At 43.3% G+C, this 17,041-nt stretch overlaps 1 protein-coding gene across 2 annotated transcripts in view; it reads left to right on the forward strand.

Annotated features, from left to right (window-relative positions):
- MYO7B (myosin VIIB) overlaps positions 1–17,041 on the forward strand; it is a 302,847-nt gene that overhangs the window by 229,636 nt on the left and 56,170 nt on the right. For both annotated transcript variants that reach the window (XM_033957613.1, XM_033957614.1), the window contains 5 exons: positions 1,994–2,118; positions 11,605–11,762; positions 12,408–12,561; positions 12,809–12,964; positions 16,137–16,242. In XM_033957613.1, coding sequence (XP_033813504.1) covers positions 1,994–2,118; positions 11,605–11,762; positions 12,408–12,561; positions 12,809–12,964; positions 16,137–16,242 — 699 coding nt within the window. The remainder of the gene's footprint in view (positions 1–1,993; positions 2,119–11,604; positions 11,763–12,407; positions 12,562–12,808; positions 12,965–16,136; positions 16,243–17,041) is intronic.

Genomic DNA, 17,041 nt, shown 5'->3' on the forward strand with positions numbered 1-17,041 from the left:
CATTGGTATGCTGAGTCAGAGCATTTATGCCCTTGTTTCAGATCCAACTTATATCACATGTTACACTTAAACATATCCTCACTTCATACTTCGGTTGCCCACAGCCTCACAAAGACACTTTTGAGTTGTATCACTCATTAGATATTAGCAGGCTTTCCATGCGTTTCACCAGAACAACTTTCACCAGGTATTCCTTTTCTACGCACCTTCAGTGCCAGCAATAATAACTTCAGGAACCCATCTACATTCCATTCTCTCTCAGGCCAACTGTAAACCAGCTACTTTCTCCTCAAGCCAGATCTTTATATCCCTTCATGGTTACATGGAGACCCATTCTGAACTACCAAACCTCAGACACCTCCAAAGGAATGTCTGTATAACTTCTAAATACTGGTAAGTCACCAAACAAGTGGTGAGCTAAGATATGCTCATTGTGGACATTAACAAAAAAAATTACAAAAAAAAGATACAACCTATACTTTCATCTAGCATAACATTCCATAAACTTTGATTTATTAACCCTCTGCACCATTAGGTTCCTTGCAGTTTACAGAGTTAACCATGGGCAACACCATATATATATATATATTATATATTATCAGTGAAGAACATTAAGACTCACAAATACCACTGAATGACATATCATCTTGAGCTATACTACAGATGAAGACAGCCATTATAACTAAGCTACTGTCATCATGTATCAGTACCTACTCTCACAGGCTTCAATAGAATTCTTGAGTTAACCTCAAACCAGTACCATGTTTCCCCGAAAATAAGACCTACCCTAAAAATAAGCCCTAGTCACCAGCAGCAGCACTTCCCCCCCACTCGCCCCCACCGCCAAACCCCCATTGACGCTTCCATCTCTCTCTATTTGCAAGGTACTATATCTCGCTGTCAGCGAGATATAGTACCTTGCAAACGGCAGCATGCAGCAATCTAATCAGGCTGCTTCATGGCCTTCTGATGCCTGAGCGTTCTTCTGCCGTGTTGCTGATGCTAGCATTCATATCCTTGATGCCTGAGCGTTCTTCTGCCGTGTTGCTGATGCTAGCATTCATATCCTTGATGCTGGCCAAACTTCCTCAGTATGTGCTGAACAGGTCCCTCCGCTCTCAAGATGAAATACGCCTCAAAATGCCCCCTGGATGTGCCCTTCAACTGCAAACTGTCAAACGATGTTCCTACTCCCACTTCATACCAAGCCACTGGAATCAACTGCCCCTGCAGATCAGATCCCTTGAAGGACTCCTCAACTTTAGGAAAGAAATAAAAACATGCCTCTTCACTTAACTCCCCCGCCATGACCAATGGATTACAAATAAATGTATGTTGGTACTAGATCCTCGGTATGTGTTGCATTAAGGTAAAACTTGTATTGAAAATTTTTGAACTGTAACTCTGGCAAATTTAACCTCTAAACTTTATACAGTATTTTGTATATTGCCATTAGATCCCTAGTTTGTGTCAAGTTAGGATAAAAACTTGTATAAAAAAAACTGTAACTATAACAAATTGTAACCTGTTAACTGTATATTATGTATGTTAACCTGTAACCCGTTTTGAGCTCTGTGGGGAAAGCGGGATAGAAAATAAATTAAATAAATAAATGCAGTGGTCATTTGGTCAGTTTTGTGGCACTTAGACGTTTCTAAAACGGGTCTAGCTCCAAACGTCTAAGTTCCATCCAGGACGTCTTGCAAAATGTTTGATTATATCGCTGCAAGACATCCAAGTCTAACCTGCCCTTAAGCAAACCCAAAGCCCGCCCCTAACATGCCTCTACCATGCCCATCTTGAGCTCTGGACACATAGAGGCTGGGATACCTCGTTAGACATCCAGAAAGGCAGTTTTGATTATTGGCACTTGGACATCCTGGCAATTTAGGATGCTTTTTGGATGTTTATATTTTTTTGCTTATGAGCCCCTTAGGTACTAATGTTACAGAACGAGAGGGCTGTGTGAGACCTTTTGTTTGTTTGTTGACAGAATTTATTAATGATGTCTCCAGACCAAAGGAGCACAGCCCAAAACCATCGCATGGAAGATCTTGAAGAGCAGGAGGAGAAAGTGAAACCGTTCACTCTTGAAGAGTTCTCTTATCACTATTTCAGGTACTGTTCTCAGGGTTCATAGTCAGTGGCGCGCAAGATGCCAGCGCGCTGACAATCCAGCGCCGACAATTTGGCGCAAGACAGAAGCGCACGGGGGAAAAAGTAATTTTTAAAGAGCTCCGACGGGGGGTTTGGGGTGGCAACCCCCCCACTTTATTGGTTAGTGTTCGCACTGCTGTTGGAGGGGGGTTCAGGGAGTTGGAAACCTCCATTATAGAGAAAATTGAACTTTTTCTGATTTTTTTTCGGGAAAAGTTCAGTTTTCTTTATAATGTGGGGGGTTTCACCCCTCCCCCCCCGCGAACACTAACCAATAAAGTGGGGGGGTTGCCACCCCAAACCCCCAGTCAGAGCTCTTTAAAAATTATTTTTTCCCCCGCGCTTCTGTCTTGCGCCGAATTGTCGGCGCTGGATTGTCGGCGCACTGGCATCTGGCATGCGATTATCCCGTCACCGTTCTCAGGATGGAAAGTTTTTGGATGCAAGTGTATGTAACCTTCAAGAGACTGCAAAAATTGCATACATAATGAAATCTGGTTGCTAAAACACACACCTGTAAAATCACAGAGCACTAATACAATGATATCCAAATAGGGAACATTTTCAGTTACGTATGGAATGGCAATCTAACTGGCTATGCAAATTTTCAGCCATGGCTTATCTGGCTTTGCTCTAGCAAATTATAAGATAACCAGTGAAAATGCCCCTGTTATCCTTGTAGACAGGAACAGCCATGGGACTTGGGGGCAATTGCTCAAAAGCTTACTGTCCCCACAGTCTTAATTTCTTTCCCCGCATCTCCCTGCTCAAAGCAGAAAGATGATTTTTTGCAATTTTATGGGCCTAAGGCATTGCAAATAAATATTTTAAGCCTTACTACTAGTGATATTTTAGTCCAGCTGTCCCAAAAGGTTTAGTTCTTATTTAGTTCACAAAATCACAACAAATAAAGCAAGAAATGAAATTTTTTTTTTATTGTGAGCAAAACAGACACAATTGCAAACATATCAAGAACAGCCCTCAGATATATCACACACAAATAACTTACCCCCTCCTTTACTAATGCGTAGCGAGAGTTTTAACGCCGGCAGCGGTGGTAACTACGACGCTCATAGAATTCATATGAGCATCGGAGCAGTTACCGCTGCCGGCGCTAAAACCTGCGCTACGCATTAGTAAAGGAGGGGGTTAGTGCTTTGTTTCAGTATAAAAGCAAACTAATAGCACATGACTTAATGCTCTTCTCAGTGTGACATGGAACCAAACAACATAAACAGACAATGTCCATTTCCAAGCAACGAAAAAGCCAGCAAATAAAGAAAAGAAAAATTCAATCAAGTACAGCTCTCAGAATATCAAATGCAAATAACCTAGGGCTTCTTTTACAAAGCTGCAATAGTGATGCTGTTGCAGTAAATGCACCAAAGGCACTAGGAGATGAAGGGCTTTGGTGTATTCACTGCAGCAGCATCACTACTGCAGCCCTGTAAAAGAATGCTTTAATGTCAGTCATTACCAGGAATCTTGAAACCTATACAGGCAATCCTTAACATTAATCTGTAGGCCATAGCTTATTGCCTTTTCAGTGAGAAACCAAACAGCCCAAACATACAAAAGAATATCAGTGTCCACTATAACTGTTCAAGTTTAGCATTAAGTTTTAGAAATACTCTTGTGTCCAAGCTACTAAACCACCAGATATGTTAAATGTCCCCCTTGCTGCAAAATTACTGCGGCAGCAGTTCCTGAACCTGCGGCACTACTGTAGAATGGTCTTCTGCTACTGTGGTAATACCGGGCAAGGTGGTCTAGGTCCTCACCATTACCGTGGCAATTACCACGGTTACCATGGAATGGTGATTTTGAGCCAATCAGGGCCTTCGGACTCTCCCACTGCATCCCAAGATGCATTGGGAGGGGGAAACTCTATCATTTGCAGCACACATCCTGTAGGCAGGAGGGAGTAAGCCTCCCTCCTGCTGTTTGTCCTTCTGAAGGTACAGGGGGAATTTCTGGGGATGGGGGGGCCAGGAATGTTGGGGGATTATGTGGGGCTGGAGATGTTGGGCGAGGTATGGAATGTCAGGGGGATGTCAGGGATGTCAGGGGGAGGGGTGTAGGGCTCTGCAGCTCAGCTGATCTTGGTAGGGGGAATCCCCATCAGCTGAGCCACCAGGAATCCCTGAAACCGGCTCAGCTACTGGGGATTCCTCTTCTGCAATCAACTGATGGAAAGCCTATTGGGGGGGTGGGGGTGTTTGTTCTTTGGGTGGTGGGAGGGGGGTCGTGACCACTGGGGAAGTAAGGGGGTGTCATGCCTTAAATCCTCCTTCTTCTCATGCCTTAAATCCTCCTTCTCAGTTTGGGCACCTTTGTGGAGCTTAGACACAACTCAAACAGGTCTAACTGCTGGTGTCTATGTTCCCTCTAGGAAAGTTTTGATTATGCCTGGGGTACATCCAGATTGAAGCCTGCTTGATTCCTGCCCATAACACACCTCTCAACACACCCCTTTGCTCTCTGGGTGCACAGCAGCTTAGAAGTGCTGCTGTACTTCCAAAAATTGAGTATCAAAGGACAATAGAACAACAGATGATCCAGTGTCCCAATGTCTAAATGACAGTGCCAGCATCTATTAGATTTAGAATTAGCTAATTTATACAACTTAACTGGGATCCAAAAAGATCTATGCAACAGAAAAAAACCATGTTTGTCTCATAGTAGCTGACACTGTACATTTCATCCTCCAAATCCAAATTCGTGGCCATCAAGATGCAGCAATATACTGCTTTATCTCAATGCTCCAAATGTCCCGAAGACCATTTTTAGGTTTTTTATTCAAGAGCTCAGATATTAATTTATACTAACTGGCAACCTGATGTCCTAACTTATCTGTCTGGAAGGAAAGGATCTGTAGACTATAGAAATTTTTAAGATTTTGCCAATCAGGGAACCCTTTCTGAATGGCCCGCTTCAACTGCAATCATTTATAGTTTTGAGAGTTTGCTATATCATATTTTTGTTGCAATCGTGAAAACTCAAGCATTTTCCCATCTGATGTAACATCATCTAATGTTTGAATCCTTGCTTGCACCCATTGCTTCCAGAAGATCCCAGACTTGCCAATTTGAATCTTGGAGTTTAACCACAAGGATTGATAAGTAGATTTTTCTACTGGAACCTCTGTCAATTTAATCATAAAATTCAAAGTTTTCCAGGTGTCTAATAAAATACTATTGTTCTTAACCCATCTGGACAACTTGATACTCAACACATGAAACAGTCGCATCGGGGACATCAATTTCCATTCTAAGTATAACCAATCCGTGAGCTTTTCCATGGGGTAGAATTAATAGCATTTTAGAATCATCAATTCCTCTAACGTATGAGGCAGTCATTTGTGGTACAATTTTACATGTGGTACAATTTTACATGTTAAGCCCCTTATAGATCATTATAAAAGTCTTCTTTTCCTGATAATGACACGGATAGCCATCCAGATGATCACTCGAAATTGGAAGAACTGTGATTGTTTAAATTTTTCATTCTGGTGGGCAAGTCTTTGCTCTAGTTATAGATTTGAAAGAATAAATGCTGAAAATTTAGGACATGGTAATAGAAGAGGGGGGGTTAATGTTGTATCTTCTAAATTACACAGAAGGTTTTGAATTTGTGTTGTAAATTCACTGTGCTGTACAATTTTACTTCTTATTGTAAACCGCATTGAACCGTGAGGTATTGCAGTATAAAAATAAAATAATAATTATTATTATTATATTTAAATTAATATAGGGCCTATTGGCATTTTATGTTAACTCACTGTAATTGTTTGTTGACTGTAAGTCAGTTTGTTCTTTATTTTGGTACATATCCAGGGCAGGGTAGGAGGGGGATTCTTTATGTCATAAATTGATTTTTCAATATTTATAACTGGGATGGATGAGAAGATATCATTATTCAGAATGGTTCATAGACAACGGTGCGAAAGACAAAGCCGCGCCTGGACAATTGAGCGCAGCATGGAGGCACGCGCCGCTCAAAATTACTGTTTTTAGGGGCTCCGACGGGGGGTTTTGTTGGGGAGCCCCCCCACTTTACTTAATAGACATCGCGCCGGCATTATGGGGGGTTTGGGGGGTTGTAACCCTCCACATTTTACTGTAAACTTAACTTTTTCCCTAAAAACAGGGAAAAAGTGAAGTTTTCAGTAAAATGTGGGGGATTACAACCCCCCAAACCCCCAATGCCCCCACAACGTGGCACGATGTCAATGAAGTAAAGTGGGGGGAGCCCTAAAAACAGTAAGTTTGAGTGGCGCGCGCCTTTGTCCCAGCGCGCTTTTGACCTGACACCATTCAGAATAGGTAGGATATTTATGATAATATGTTTGTTATACTGAATGATTATTGTTTGGGTGGGTGGGTGAGGGGGAAAATGGATGATTATGAACATGAGAAAGATGAATGTGCATTTATTGTATTACTATGCGTTGCATAATAGAGAATGACACGGTGGCTGTTACCCACGGCTAGCCACAGGTAACCCGCCAAAATGGTGAGGAAAAACCTGTGTCCACCGTGGAGCGGTGAATGGCCTTGTCCCCGCAGTTAAGAGTGGGAACATGCGCGGTCACCTATCGCGCTCCCTCCTTACTGCCACCGCCGAATTCAATCAGCTCCCTTTCTCCCTCCCTGCCCCTTACCTTCATGGCCACAAGTCTAATTGCCTTCTTACAGCAGCTGCGTGTGGCTGCCATAAAGTTAATCTCTGACGCAACCGGAAGTTGCATCAGAGACGACCTTTACGGCAGCCATATGCAACTACAACACTCCGGCTGCTGTAAGAAGGCAGTTTAGACATCGCCGGCCACAGGTAAAGGGCAGGGAGGTTTGTCGCACCAGGCCTGTTGTCTGGGGGAGGGGGGGTGAAAGCACCACGAAGGTAAGGGGCAGGGAGGAGGAAATGTGGGGTGGATAGGAAAAGACGCTGAAGGGAAATGGGTAACACAGAGTGGGGAGAAGGACGCTGAAAGCACATGGGGAATACAGAATGGGGAGAAGGACAGTGAAAGGACATGGGGAAGACAGAGGGGGGAGAAGGACGCTGAAAGGACATGGGGAAGACAGAGTGGGGAGAAGATGCTGAATGGAAATGGGGAACAGAGAGTGGGGAGAAGGACGCTGAAGGGAAATGGGGAAGAGAATGGGGAGAAGACGCTGCAGGGAAATGGGGAAGAGAGAGTGGGGAGAAGATGATGAAGGGAAATGGGGAAGACAGTGGGGGAGAAGGACGCTGAAAGGACATGGAGAAGACAGAGTGGGAGAAGACGCTGAAGGGAAATAGGGAAGAAAGAGTGGGGAGAAGATGCTGGCAGGGAAGAAGACAGAGATGCCAGACTATGGGGAGAGCAGAGGGAAGATGGGTGTCAGACCAATTTGGAAGGGGGGAGAAAGGGAGAGGCACAGTAACAGAGCAAATGGAAGATGCAGAGAGAAGAGAAACAGTGGATGGAAGGAATTGAATGAGAAGATAAGGAAAGCAGAAACCAAAAGTAGAAAAAAAATTCTATTTCTTTTTCTTTTTTTTTTGCTTCAGGATAAAGTAGTATATTAGTTGTGTTGATAAAAATTTATAAACAAAGCCCTGCCAGATGAACATCTCTTTCTCCAGTTCAGCAGCCAGAACTTTGATTTATAAGAAAGGAATAAGCTAAAAGTTGCAGTACTGAGGCTTGTATGGATGCTGCAGGGATGGTGACGGGGTGGTTAATGGGATGACGGTGACGGTGACGGTGACGTGAAGGGAATGGCGGTGACGGGGCGGTGAAGGGGACGGTAGGCTGGGAACGGTGCAGTGATGGGGACAGATTTTTTCCCTGTGTCATTTTCTATTGCATAAGTTGTATTGTGGAGGAGTGTGTGGCACAGTGGTTGGATCTACAGCCTCAGCACCCTGGGGTTGTGGGTTCAAACCCCGTGCTGCTCCTTGTGACTCTGGGCAAGTCACTTAATCCTCCATAGCCCTAGATACATTAGATAGATTGTGAGCCCTCCGGGACAGAGAGGGAAAATGCTTGAGTACCTGATTGTAAAAACCGCTTAGATAACCTTGATAGGCGGTATATAAAATCCTAATAAAACTTGAAAACTTGAAAACTATTGTAATGTTGTAGTTTTTAAAATTAATAAAGAATAAAAAAAAAGTGCTGCTGCACGTTCAGAAAGTTGGTTTTGATTATCAGCACACTTGGAAGTCCCTGCTATTAGAACGTCCAAGTGCCAACTTAGGCTGGTTTTTGGATGTTTTACAGTATGAGCCCCTATATCCCCAGAAGCTGTACAAATAGCCAAAATATTATTTTGTGTACGTCGCATCTTCAACCTGTGAGCAACTAATTGACTGGCCTTATTCAATTCAAAATGCTTTTGCTTAAGCATCTGTAGATTAAAGTGTGGTTTCTCCAGCTCATAAGAGTTCTGTTCTTTTCACGCTTCCTGTAATTACTGTCCCATTATTCTGTCCCAAGGCTGATGTTTATGAATGCCCTTGAGCCTAACAATCTGTTTAAGGAACCTCTGCCTTGCCTCCTGTTTCTGTTTTTTTATGATAAGTTGCTAAGGAGATAAGGTGCCTTAAGATAGCCTTAAGTGCTTTCCATACGGCCTCAGCCTTAAGTGCTTTCCATATGGTCTCAGGTGAAGCCTCTCTCCCCACATAAAAGTCCAAATATTTCCTTAACCAAGATTCCACTTTACTCACTACCATGGGATCATCCAGCAAACTATCATTCAACCGCCAATATTTTTGACTTTGATTCATCTTCAATAATTTGCCCTATCCTTGCCTGAGTAATCCTGTATATCAGATCCTATCTATAAAAATGTAGTCGATCCTCATGTAAGAGCCATGTACCGGAGAATAATGTGTATAGTCCCTTACCTGTAGAAATCATACAGTTTTCTGCAAGATCTTCCTATCCTTCTTCCTGTAACCTATCACCCTCCATGAATTATCCAAATATGGGGCCATAATTAGATTAATGTTGCCCACAAGGACCAGGGATCCTTCTTTATAGTGCAATATCTGAGTGACCAAGGCTATTGTTTGAGACATATACATTTACTAATGAATAGAAAATTCCATCTAACACAATCATCAGCATTAAATATCTCCTCTGTGGATCCTGCAGCACTCATCGAACTTCTACCTTCAACCCCTTAGCCAGCAAAATGCCTACCCCTTTCTTAGAAGAACCCACCCAGGAAGCCCAAAATGCCCGAGGATAGCGAGGATCCCTCATAAACTGCTCATGAGCACAGAGAAGATGCATTTCCTGCACAAAACAGATCAATGCCTACAGACATTTCAGCTCTTGAAAGAGCACTTTCTTCTTATAAGGAGAATTGAGACCCTTCACATTATGCAATGCTAGCCTCATACCCCCCACCCCCAAGCCATCTGAAATGATTCATGACCTTATAATTCCTGTACCCACCATCATTTCCATCCAACCTCTTCTCCCTCCCCCCAAACCTTCCCTTCCCTATCCCCCTTCCCCTCACTCATACTCTCCCCTCCTAATCCCTTCCCTCATACCCCCCTAGAGGGTTCTTCCCAACTTCTCACTTCCATCCAAAGAAGTATCCATCCCCAGCAGCAAATAACGTATTGCATTGGCAAACCTCTTACAACATCATCATCATCATTCATTCACCATCCAACTTCCCATACACACTACTTTTTTCTCCTCATGCACACTATTCCATTCCCCCTACTCCCAACACCCAATCATTCCCAGTAATCTAGGGAGGCACCCACTTATAAGCAACTAAAGAGGCTCAAAAATATACCCTTCCTAGTCAATACTCAATGTCCTTCCCACGGTAGCTTCCACAGTCCACTGGCAATTAGGGCACTAAAGCCTGGCCATTCCTGAAGATGGTCTGTTTAATGCTGAACCAGTCCTACATTCCACACTCTGCCATCTAAAACAAACCAGAGTGTTGAATAGATTGGTGCGTACCCCCAGGTTTCGGGTATTCCAGCACCTCAATCCTTTTTTTCCTCAGGAGTTCACATGCTTCTTCCAGTGTCACAACTTTCTTATGGACCTCATTAAGAGTAATCGGTAATCCAAAAGGGAATGCCCACCTATAACGAACATTGGCTCAAGCAAGAACAATCTCCTCTTCTGCAGTGTGCTGGAGGCCAAGTCCTGATAGAGCTCAAGGCAGTTGCCATTCCACTGAATATTGTCCAGCTCTCTAGCTCTATGCAGCAATCTTTCTTTTAAAGCAAAGCTTTGGGGACACACTTCAATGTCTCTTGGTCTGTCCATCAACCTAGGACCCAATGCCCTATGCGCTCTTCCCACTCTGTGGTCCAGGGAGTCATCTTATAATAACCATCGGGTTAAGCTTACTACTACTTCTCTGGCATCCTTATGTGTTCCAGTTTTTTGGTACTCCATGGATTCAAAAATTATTTCACTGGGCCCTATTTTCCATATCTTCTATTTTATCCACTAACTCATGTAACTCAGCTCAAACATCTTCCAATTCACTTTGTGTACCAGTAGCAGTCTCCTCACAAGTGTCCATGAGTGTTTTTATTGCATTGATGTAAGCCCCATGTCAGCCATATCCTGCTGCAGTTCTCAGATCATGTCTTTGACCTGCGTTGCAACCATTGAAATTTCAGATCTGACTTCTATAAGCAGCTCTCGTAGGTCAGCCCTGATTGGAGGTTCCAATGCATCACCATTGTGCAAGATACCCAGGCCACCACCACTGGCACTCCCAAAATAAGCTGCTTTCCTCCATCATCCTGCAACCTGAGAGCATGTGGTGACCAATCTGGTTTGCTCTGCTGTGTAGTTTGCTGCCTTATCGGTTTCCTCTTCTTCTTGGATGCTATGGACACACTGCTATACCCCAGGAATTAATCAGACACTCAGGGGCCCTCAAAAATTTGCTAGTTATAGGGGAATTATTCAGCTTTGAGATGGAGCCATGAGCCTAGACTTCTATCTTCACTAGTGATATCACTTCCTCTGTGATGGTGGTGTTGTTATGAATGTACCTTTGTTATCCATTTACATTAGATTTGGCCAGATGGATAGTTTATAATTTTGTTAATTCCCAAAGGAACCCTGATCCCCATCTCATAGCCTCTACATCAGTTCTTCCCAACCCTGTTCTGGAGGACCCCCCAGGCCAGTGGAGTTTTCAGGATAGCCCTTATGAATATGAATGGAGCATATTTGCATGTCTGGAACCTCCATTATATGCAGATATCTCTCGTGCATATTCATTAGGGCTATCCTGAAAACTCGACTGGCCTGAGGGTCCTCCAGGACAGGGTTGGGAACCACTGCTCTACATAAACAATGTCCACAAATGTGTCCCTGGAGAAGATGCAGCAGCAATTGTGGCATTTGCTGATATTAAGAATGTACTTGGATTAACTCTTTCTCTCTGCATACAGGACTCCTGAGAAAGAATCTACGCATATTAATGCTCTTCCAAAATCCTACCAGAAGTTAAATTTGTGGGTGCATTCCAGGGAGCCTCTGAAGTTACCGTTGCTGAAAAAAATTTGTGTAGATTCAAAACTAAGGGACTTTGCCTGCCAGTCATTTAATGGTATCCTTTTCACATTAGGTTAATATGAGAATAATCATGCTTTCTGTTATTGATGGTTATTGCCTTTCTTGCTGGGGACACTCTGTTGCTTGAATACTATGAACAGAGCGGTGAGTAGATTTCAGGCTTTTGTCATATTGATGAAATGAGTCAAGTTTCTCACCATCATAGCAAAAGTACCATTGAGTTTCACTTTAGTAAGTTGGAAATGCCTGGGTGTATATCAAGTTTCTATATGAAATTAGCAATTCATGAGAACCATGTGTCTGACTTGCACTTGAGATTTAGGGGAGAATTCATGAAAAGGCATTAAGCGAAAATGGACATCTTTAGCAGTTAGCGCACACTAACACACTTAATGTCCTTTCATGAATTCCCCCCTAAATTGCTTACTTTTTCCAAAACTGAGTTTCAGATGAGTTACAAAGCAGGCACATTAATAATTTCCCTGTGCAAGAGGCCTTACAATCTAATCTGTAATTAAGGCAATGGAGGGTGAATTGACTTGGCCAAGGTCACCAGTAGGAGAAGCAGGATCCTCAACCCTGTCTCATTCTTAGCCTGCTGCTGTAATCACTAGGTAACTCCTCCATGCCTCATGTCTTTTCCTAGAATCTGAGCTACTTTCCTTAATTCTGTCTTCAGCCATCATGAGATACATGGGAGACTATCCAACAAAACAGGTCATCTCCTCTGTGGAACTCACAGATTGCATCTTCGTGGCAGCCATCAAGGAGGAGAGGCTCCGAGATGAAATCTATTGTCAAATAATGAAACAGCTTACTGGAAACAGTAAAAAGTAATAAGCCAGGACCAGGGGTAGCAGTACTGGATCTAAGCCCACTGATTACTTGCACTTCTGGAGCTGAAGATCTCTCCTAAAATGTGGAAAGATCAATGACACACATTAGGACTGAGGATGGCTTGCTTCTCTTTCTTGGTTGAAACTGATTTGGTTTATTTTTACCTTACAACTGAAAGAATGATGTTCTTTTTCTCTGTTGCACTTTTAGTTAGACTCTTCTAATCATGTTCTCTCTCCTTAGTTACAGTGTGAATAGAGGCTGGCAGTTACTCTGGCTATGCACAGGCCTTTTTCCTCCCAGTAAGTCACTGTTGTCCCATGCTCAGAAGTTTATGGAAACTCGACGAAAGGAACCACTTGCTCAAGAATGCATTAGGAGGATCCAAATTGTTATTCGGTAAACATTAGGGAAGCATTCTGATCCAGAATCTTGGGGACCCTAAAGGACTCCAAGATTTTTATTCATAAACTATGTTCTTCAAATCAAAGTATGATCTCAAAAATTCATATTGGCTGAATATTTACCACTATATCTCAATCAGTGGCGTAGCAAGGGTGAGAGGCGCCCAGGGCGGTTGCGCCCCTCCCCCGCTATCATCTCTGCCCCCCCACTCCTTCCCTGATCCCCCCTGTCGTGCACATGCTCCTCCCGTCCCTTCCCCCATTCCTCTAGTTGTTCACCGCTGTGAGCAACAAGAACATCAACATGCTTCTCACAATCCCATTGGCTCTCTCTCTGACATCACTTCCTATGTGAAGCACCCGGAAGTGACATCAGCGAGAGAGACGATGCAGTCGTGAGGAGCAATTGAAGTTGTTGCTCGCAGCAGTGAACAATTAGAGGTACAGGGGAAGGGAAGGGAAGGAGAGGAGTGAGAAGAGGCAGGGCAGAGAGGGGGAGGGGTGCTAGTACCTCCATCAAAATGGCGCCCAGGGCAGACCGCCTCCCCCCCTTACTACACCACTGATCTCAATGTAACTCCACTTTGAGATACAACTGAAAAAGTTGCAAACTAAATCCAACCACCCTCTCCCTTTCAGAGTTCTCATACTAGACAGCAAGACTTACTGGTGTCTTGTGAGGTGGTCTCACGAATACCAAGGTTGACAATTTGGATGAAAAATATTACAGAATGTTATTATAAAAATATAGTAATAATTATGATTTAGTGTTACTGTCACTATTATGCATGAGTTCCCTTCTCTTTTTGTTCCTGATCTCTTATGGTATTATTTCAACTTGAGGTTGTGAAAGTGAATGCAAATCTGCATTCTGGAAGACTGGGACCATCTCCCATTTGCAGTCTTTCATGTATCATCAACAATGAAATCACTTTCAGTTTCTCTCCACCAATTTTGCCCATTACCCAAGAAGAAAATAATTCCAAGGACACCAAAACCTGTGAATGATAAACTGGCAGGAGGGAAGCATTAACTGCAACAATCTGTCTCAGTTCAGCAGCTGCCTGCCCAAAGTCCAATGAGCATGGCTATTCTCTGTGTCTATCTTATAAAAGTAATTGTCCCTTTTCAGGGTCACAGTGCTCAGAGGTTTGAGGCATTCTTTCTTTATCTTTGTTGAGCCTAAAAGGAGGACTCTAGCATGTCTCCCAGTAGCATCAGGTTGGGAGCTTATCTTTCAGCTGCAGGCACAGACAACCTCCCAGGGCATGGGGGAACTCCTGGACCAGCAGAGCTCAGCGAAACATCACTGTTCAATATCGAGGTCGACCCCCCCCCCCACCTCGATCTGCAGAAGGGCCCTGTACAACTGTCACAGCATAGGTTGTAATAGTTGTTTGGCGCATTAGCGATGTGGCAAAGGAGGCAGGAAGATCACCCCTCTGTTTTCCTCTACGCTTCAACATTAGTAAAGAAACAACGCTGAAAAAAGGCAAGTAATTGTTATTTTGCCATCGTAGCAGGAGCCTCCTGCTAAGCAACTTGTTCCATCGCCATCTTGATTCCCCCTCCTCCCAACACATTTACAGTCAGGGGGCATAGTAGAAGGAAGTGGTGCTTGAGCACAAGCCTCTGCTTGAAGGCCCCATGCTGGTGCTGACCACCTTTGGAGCAACCCAGGATGAGGTAGAGCAACAGCAGTGGCAGGAGAAAGGTAAGAAAAGGAAGGAGGTTGTTAACTATGAAAATGGAGATGATAGACCACTGCTTTCCAAATGCTGCCGTGCCTGCCTAATGACTGGGCTGACCCTGCCCGGCTGTTCATAGTAGGCTGTCCTACTAATAGTAGAGCCCTATATAAGCAGTCATTCTCTAGTTGATAGTGACCTAACAAACTAGGTCTCCAGGGACAAGGCCACCTAACCCAGGAGGTAATGTATTCAAGGAACTCAGGAGTGATAAACTGAGAAGCTGGAAAATTGCTGACAATTTTTTATATGTATACTGCTGCCGGTAAATGCAAACTGGAGCAATAACATTAGCTTATTCTGCCAAGCAAGCTCCTATTGCAGCCCCTAGGTCTACGTTTTGCATAACTTTGCTGTAAACAAATATGGCCCTTAAAAGTTTGTGCTTTCAATAATAATACTGGATTAATATAGCCCAGAGGCTAAAACAGGCTTGTCCAACCTTTTTTATTGGGGGACAAATTGTATATTTTGTAACATTTGGAGGGCCAAGACACGCATCTGTGTGCATACATATTCACTCTCTCTTTCTCCCTCATGTACTCCCTCCTCCCTCCCCCCCATTTTTCATCCAGTCGCTTTCTCTCTCTCCCACTTAACTCCCTTCACCCAGTCTCTTTCCCACTGTAGCCTTAATCCGGGCTCTTTTTTTTTTTTTTTTATCTCTCCCATGTACTTTCCCACAAACTTCACCCAGATATTCCCCTCACCTGGCTTCAGCAAAAGAAGAAACAGCAGGATTCCTGCTCCCCTGCCATGACTTGGCTCCCTGCAAGCTTGAGCCGCATGGTGCTGCAAATTTAGGTTGGTCTCGCAGCTTCAAATCTCATGAGACTTGAAACCACAAGACCAAACTTCTGACATCGTATGGCTCAAGCTTTTTAGAGAGCAGAGACACTGTGGGTAAGATTCTGGGAATTGCTGAGCTTCTGCAGGGCAGAAAGGAGCAGGCTGGGTTCTGGTCAACAGACCATAAGTTGGACAAGCCTGGGTAAAATATAGCAAAGTATGGTACCGAACCAACAAGCTTTGTCTTTCAGAAATTCATTAAATCAGTGGTCTCAAACCCGTGGCCTGGGGGCCACATACGGCCCGCCAGGTACTATTTTGAGGCCCTAGGTATGTTTATCATAATCACAAAAGTAAAATAAAAGTTTCTTGATCATATGTCTCTTTAGCTACAAGTTACAATATTATTATTAAGACTTAGACAAAAGGAAAGATTTATAAAATATAAAGTCTTACCTTATGCAAAATTGTCATTTCTTTAATAAAACATTAACTAATTTTTCTGCGGCCCTTCAAGTACCTACAAATCCAAAATGTGGCCCTGCAAAGGGTTTGAGTTTGAGACCACTGCATTAAATAATTTCCCCTTTAAATAATTCCTTAGCCTTCATTCTGTTTGCTGTTTTCCAGAGCTGGGTGTCGGAAGCAGCCACCTCATCCTGTGGAGGTGGAGGCTATCCAGCAGATGAGCACTAAGATCCTGCACAAGGTGTACTTTCCTAATGAAACAGAAGAGGTAATAAACCTTTTTTTCCCTGAGCCCTTCAGAAGCAGATAAGAAACCTCTCTCCCCTTCATACATAGCTCAGAAGCCTGTCTATATAATCCCTCCCTTCCTCAAGAACATAGAGATGCCCTCTTTAAGGAGATTGCCTGGGTTCAGGTCACTAAGTATGGGGGAGCCAGGCTTGAGTTTTGTCTCTTAAAATATTCACACAGGGCCTATATAGAATTATTAGAATATGGCTCTTACTGTACTAGATTAGACTTATTGTGTGAGAGAAAAGAGCAGCATGTGTGGAAATTGCCTCCAGCTTCCTGCTGTCTTGGGCCCTGGTCCAAACAAATACAAATCTTTCTATATACAAGGTTTGCTCTGATCCCAGGCACATAATTGGCAACTGCCTAGGTGAACTTTAGAAAACCCTTGGGCATGTATGAAACCCCAGTTCCCTGCAGCAGATTTTTCAAAATTAAGCAGCATATTGTCATATTAATTGCATATTAATAGCATATTAATTGTTGATTTGTAAACTTTATAGATAGTAATTTCTGGTGTTCCTTTTTCACATATTTTAAGAACAAATTTTCAAGTTTATTATAGTCTTACTATCCTGCACTGTGGTCTGGCCTTCTAGGTGGCTTACAATCTAACCCACCCTCCCACCCCTTTTACAAAGCCACAGTAAAAGGTGAGGTGATGCTGAGGAAAGTGAGATCCTGCTTTCATCATTCTCACTTCGCCGTCCTTGTTCAATCCATCATTCTCTCTAAACTGGATTACTGCAACTCCATCTATATAAGTCTAACTAAGA

The sequence above is a fragment of the Geotrypetes seraphini genome, chromosome 9 (genome assembly GCF_902459505.1).
Source record: "Geotrypetes seraphini chromosome 9, aGeoSer1.1, whole genome shotgun sequence".
Taxonomy (NCBI): Eukaryota; Metazoa; Chordata; class Amphibia; order Gymnophiona; family Dermophiidae; genus Geotrypetes; species Geotrypetes seraphini.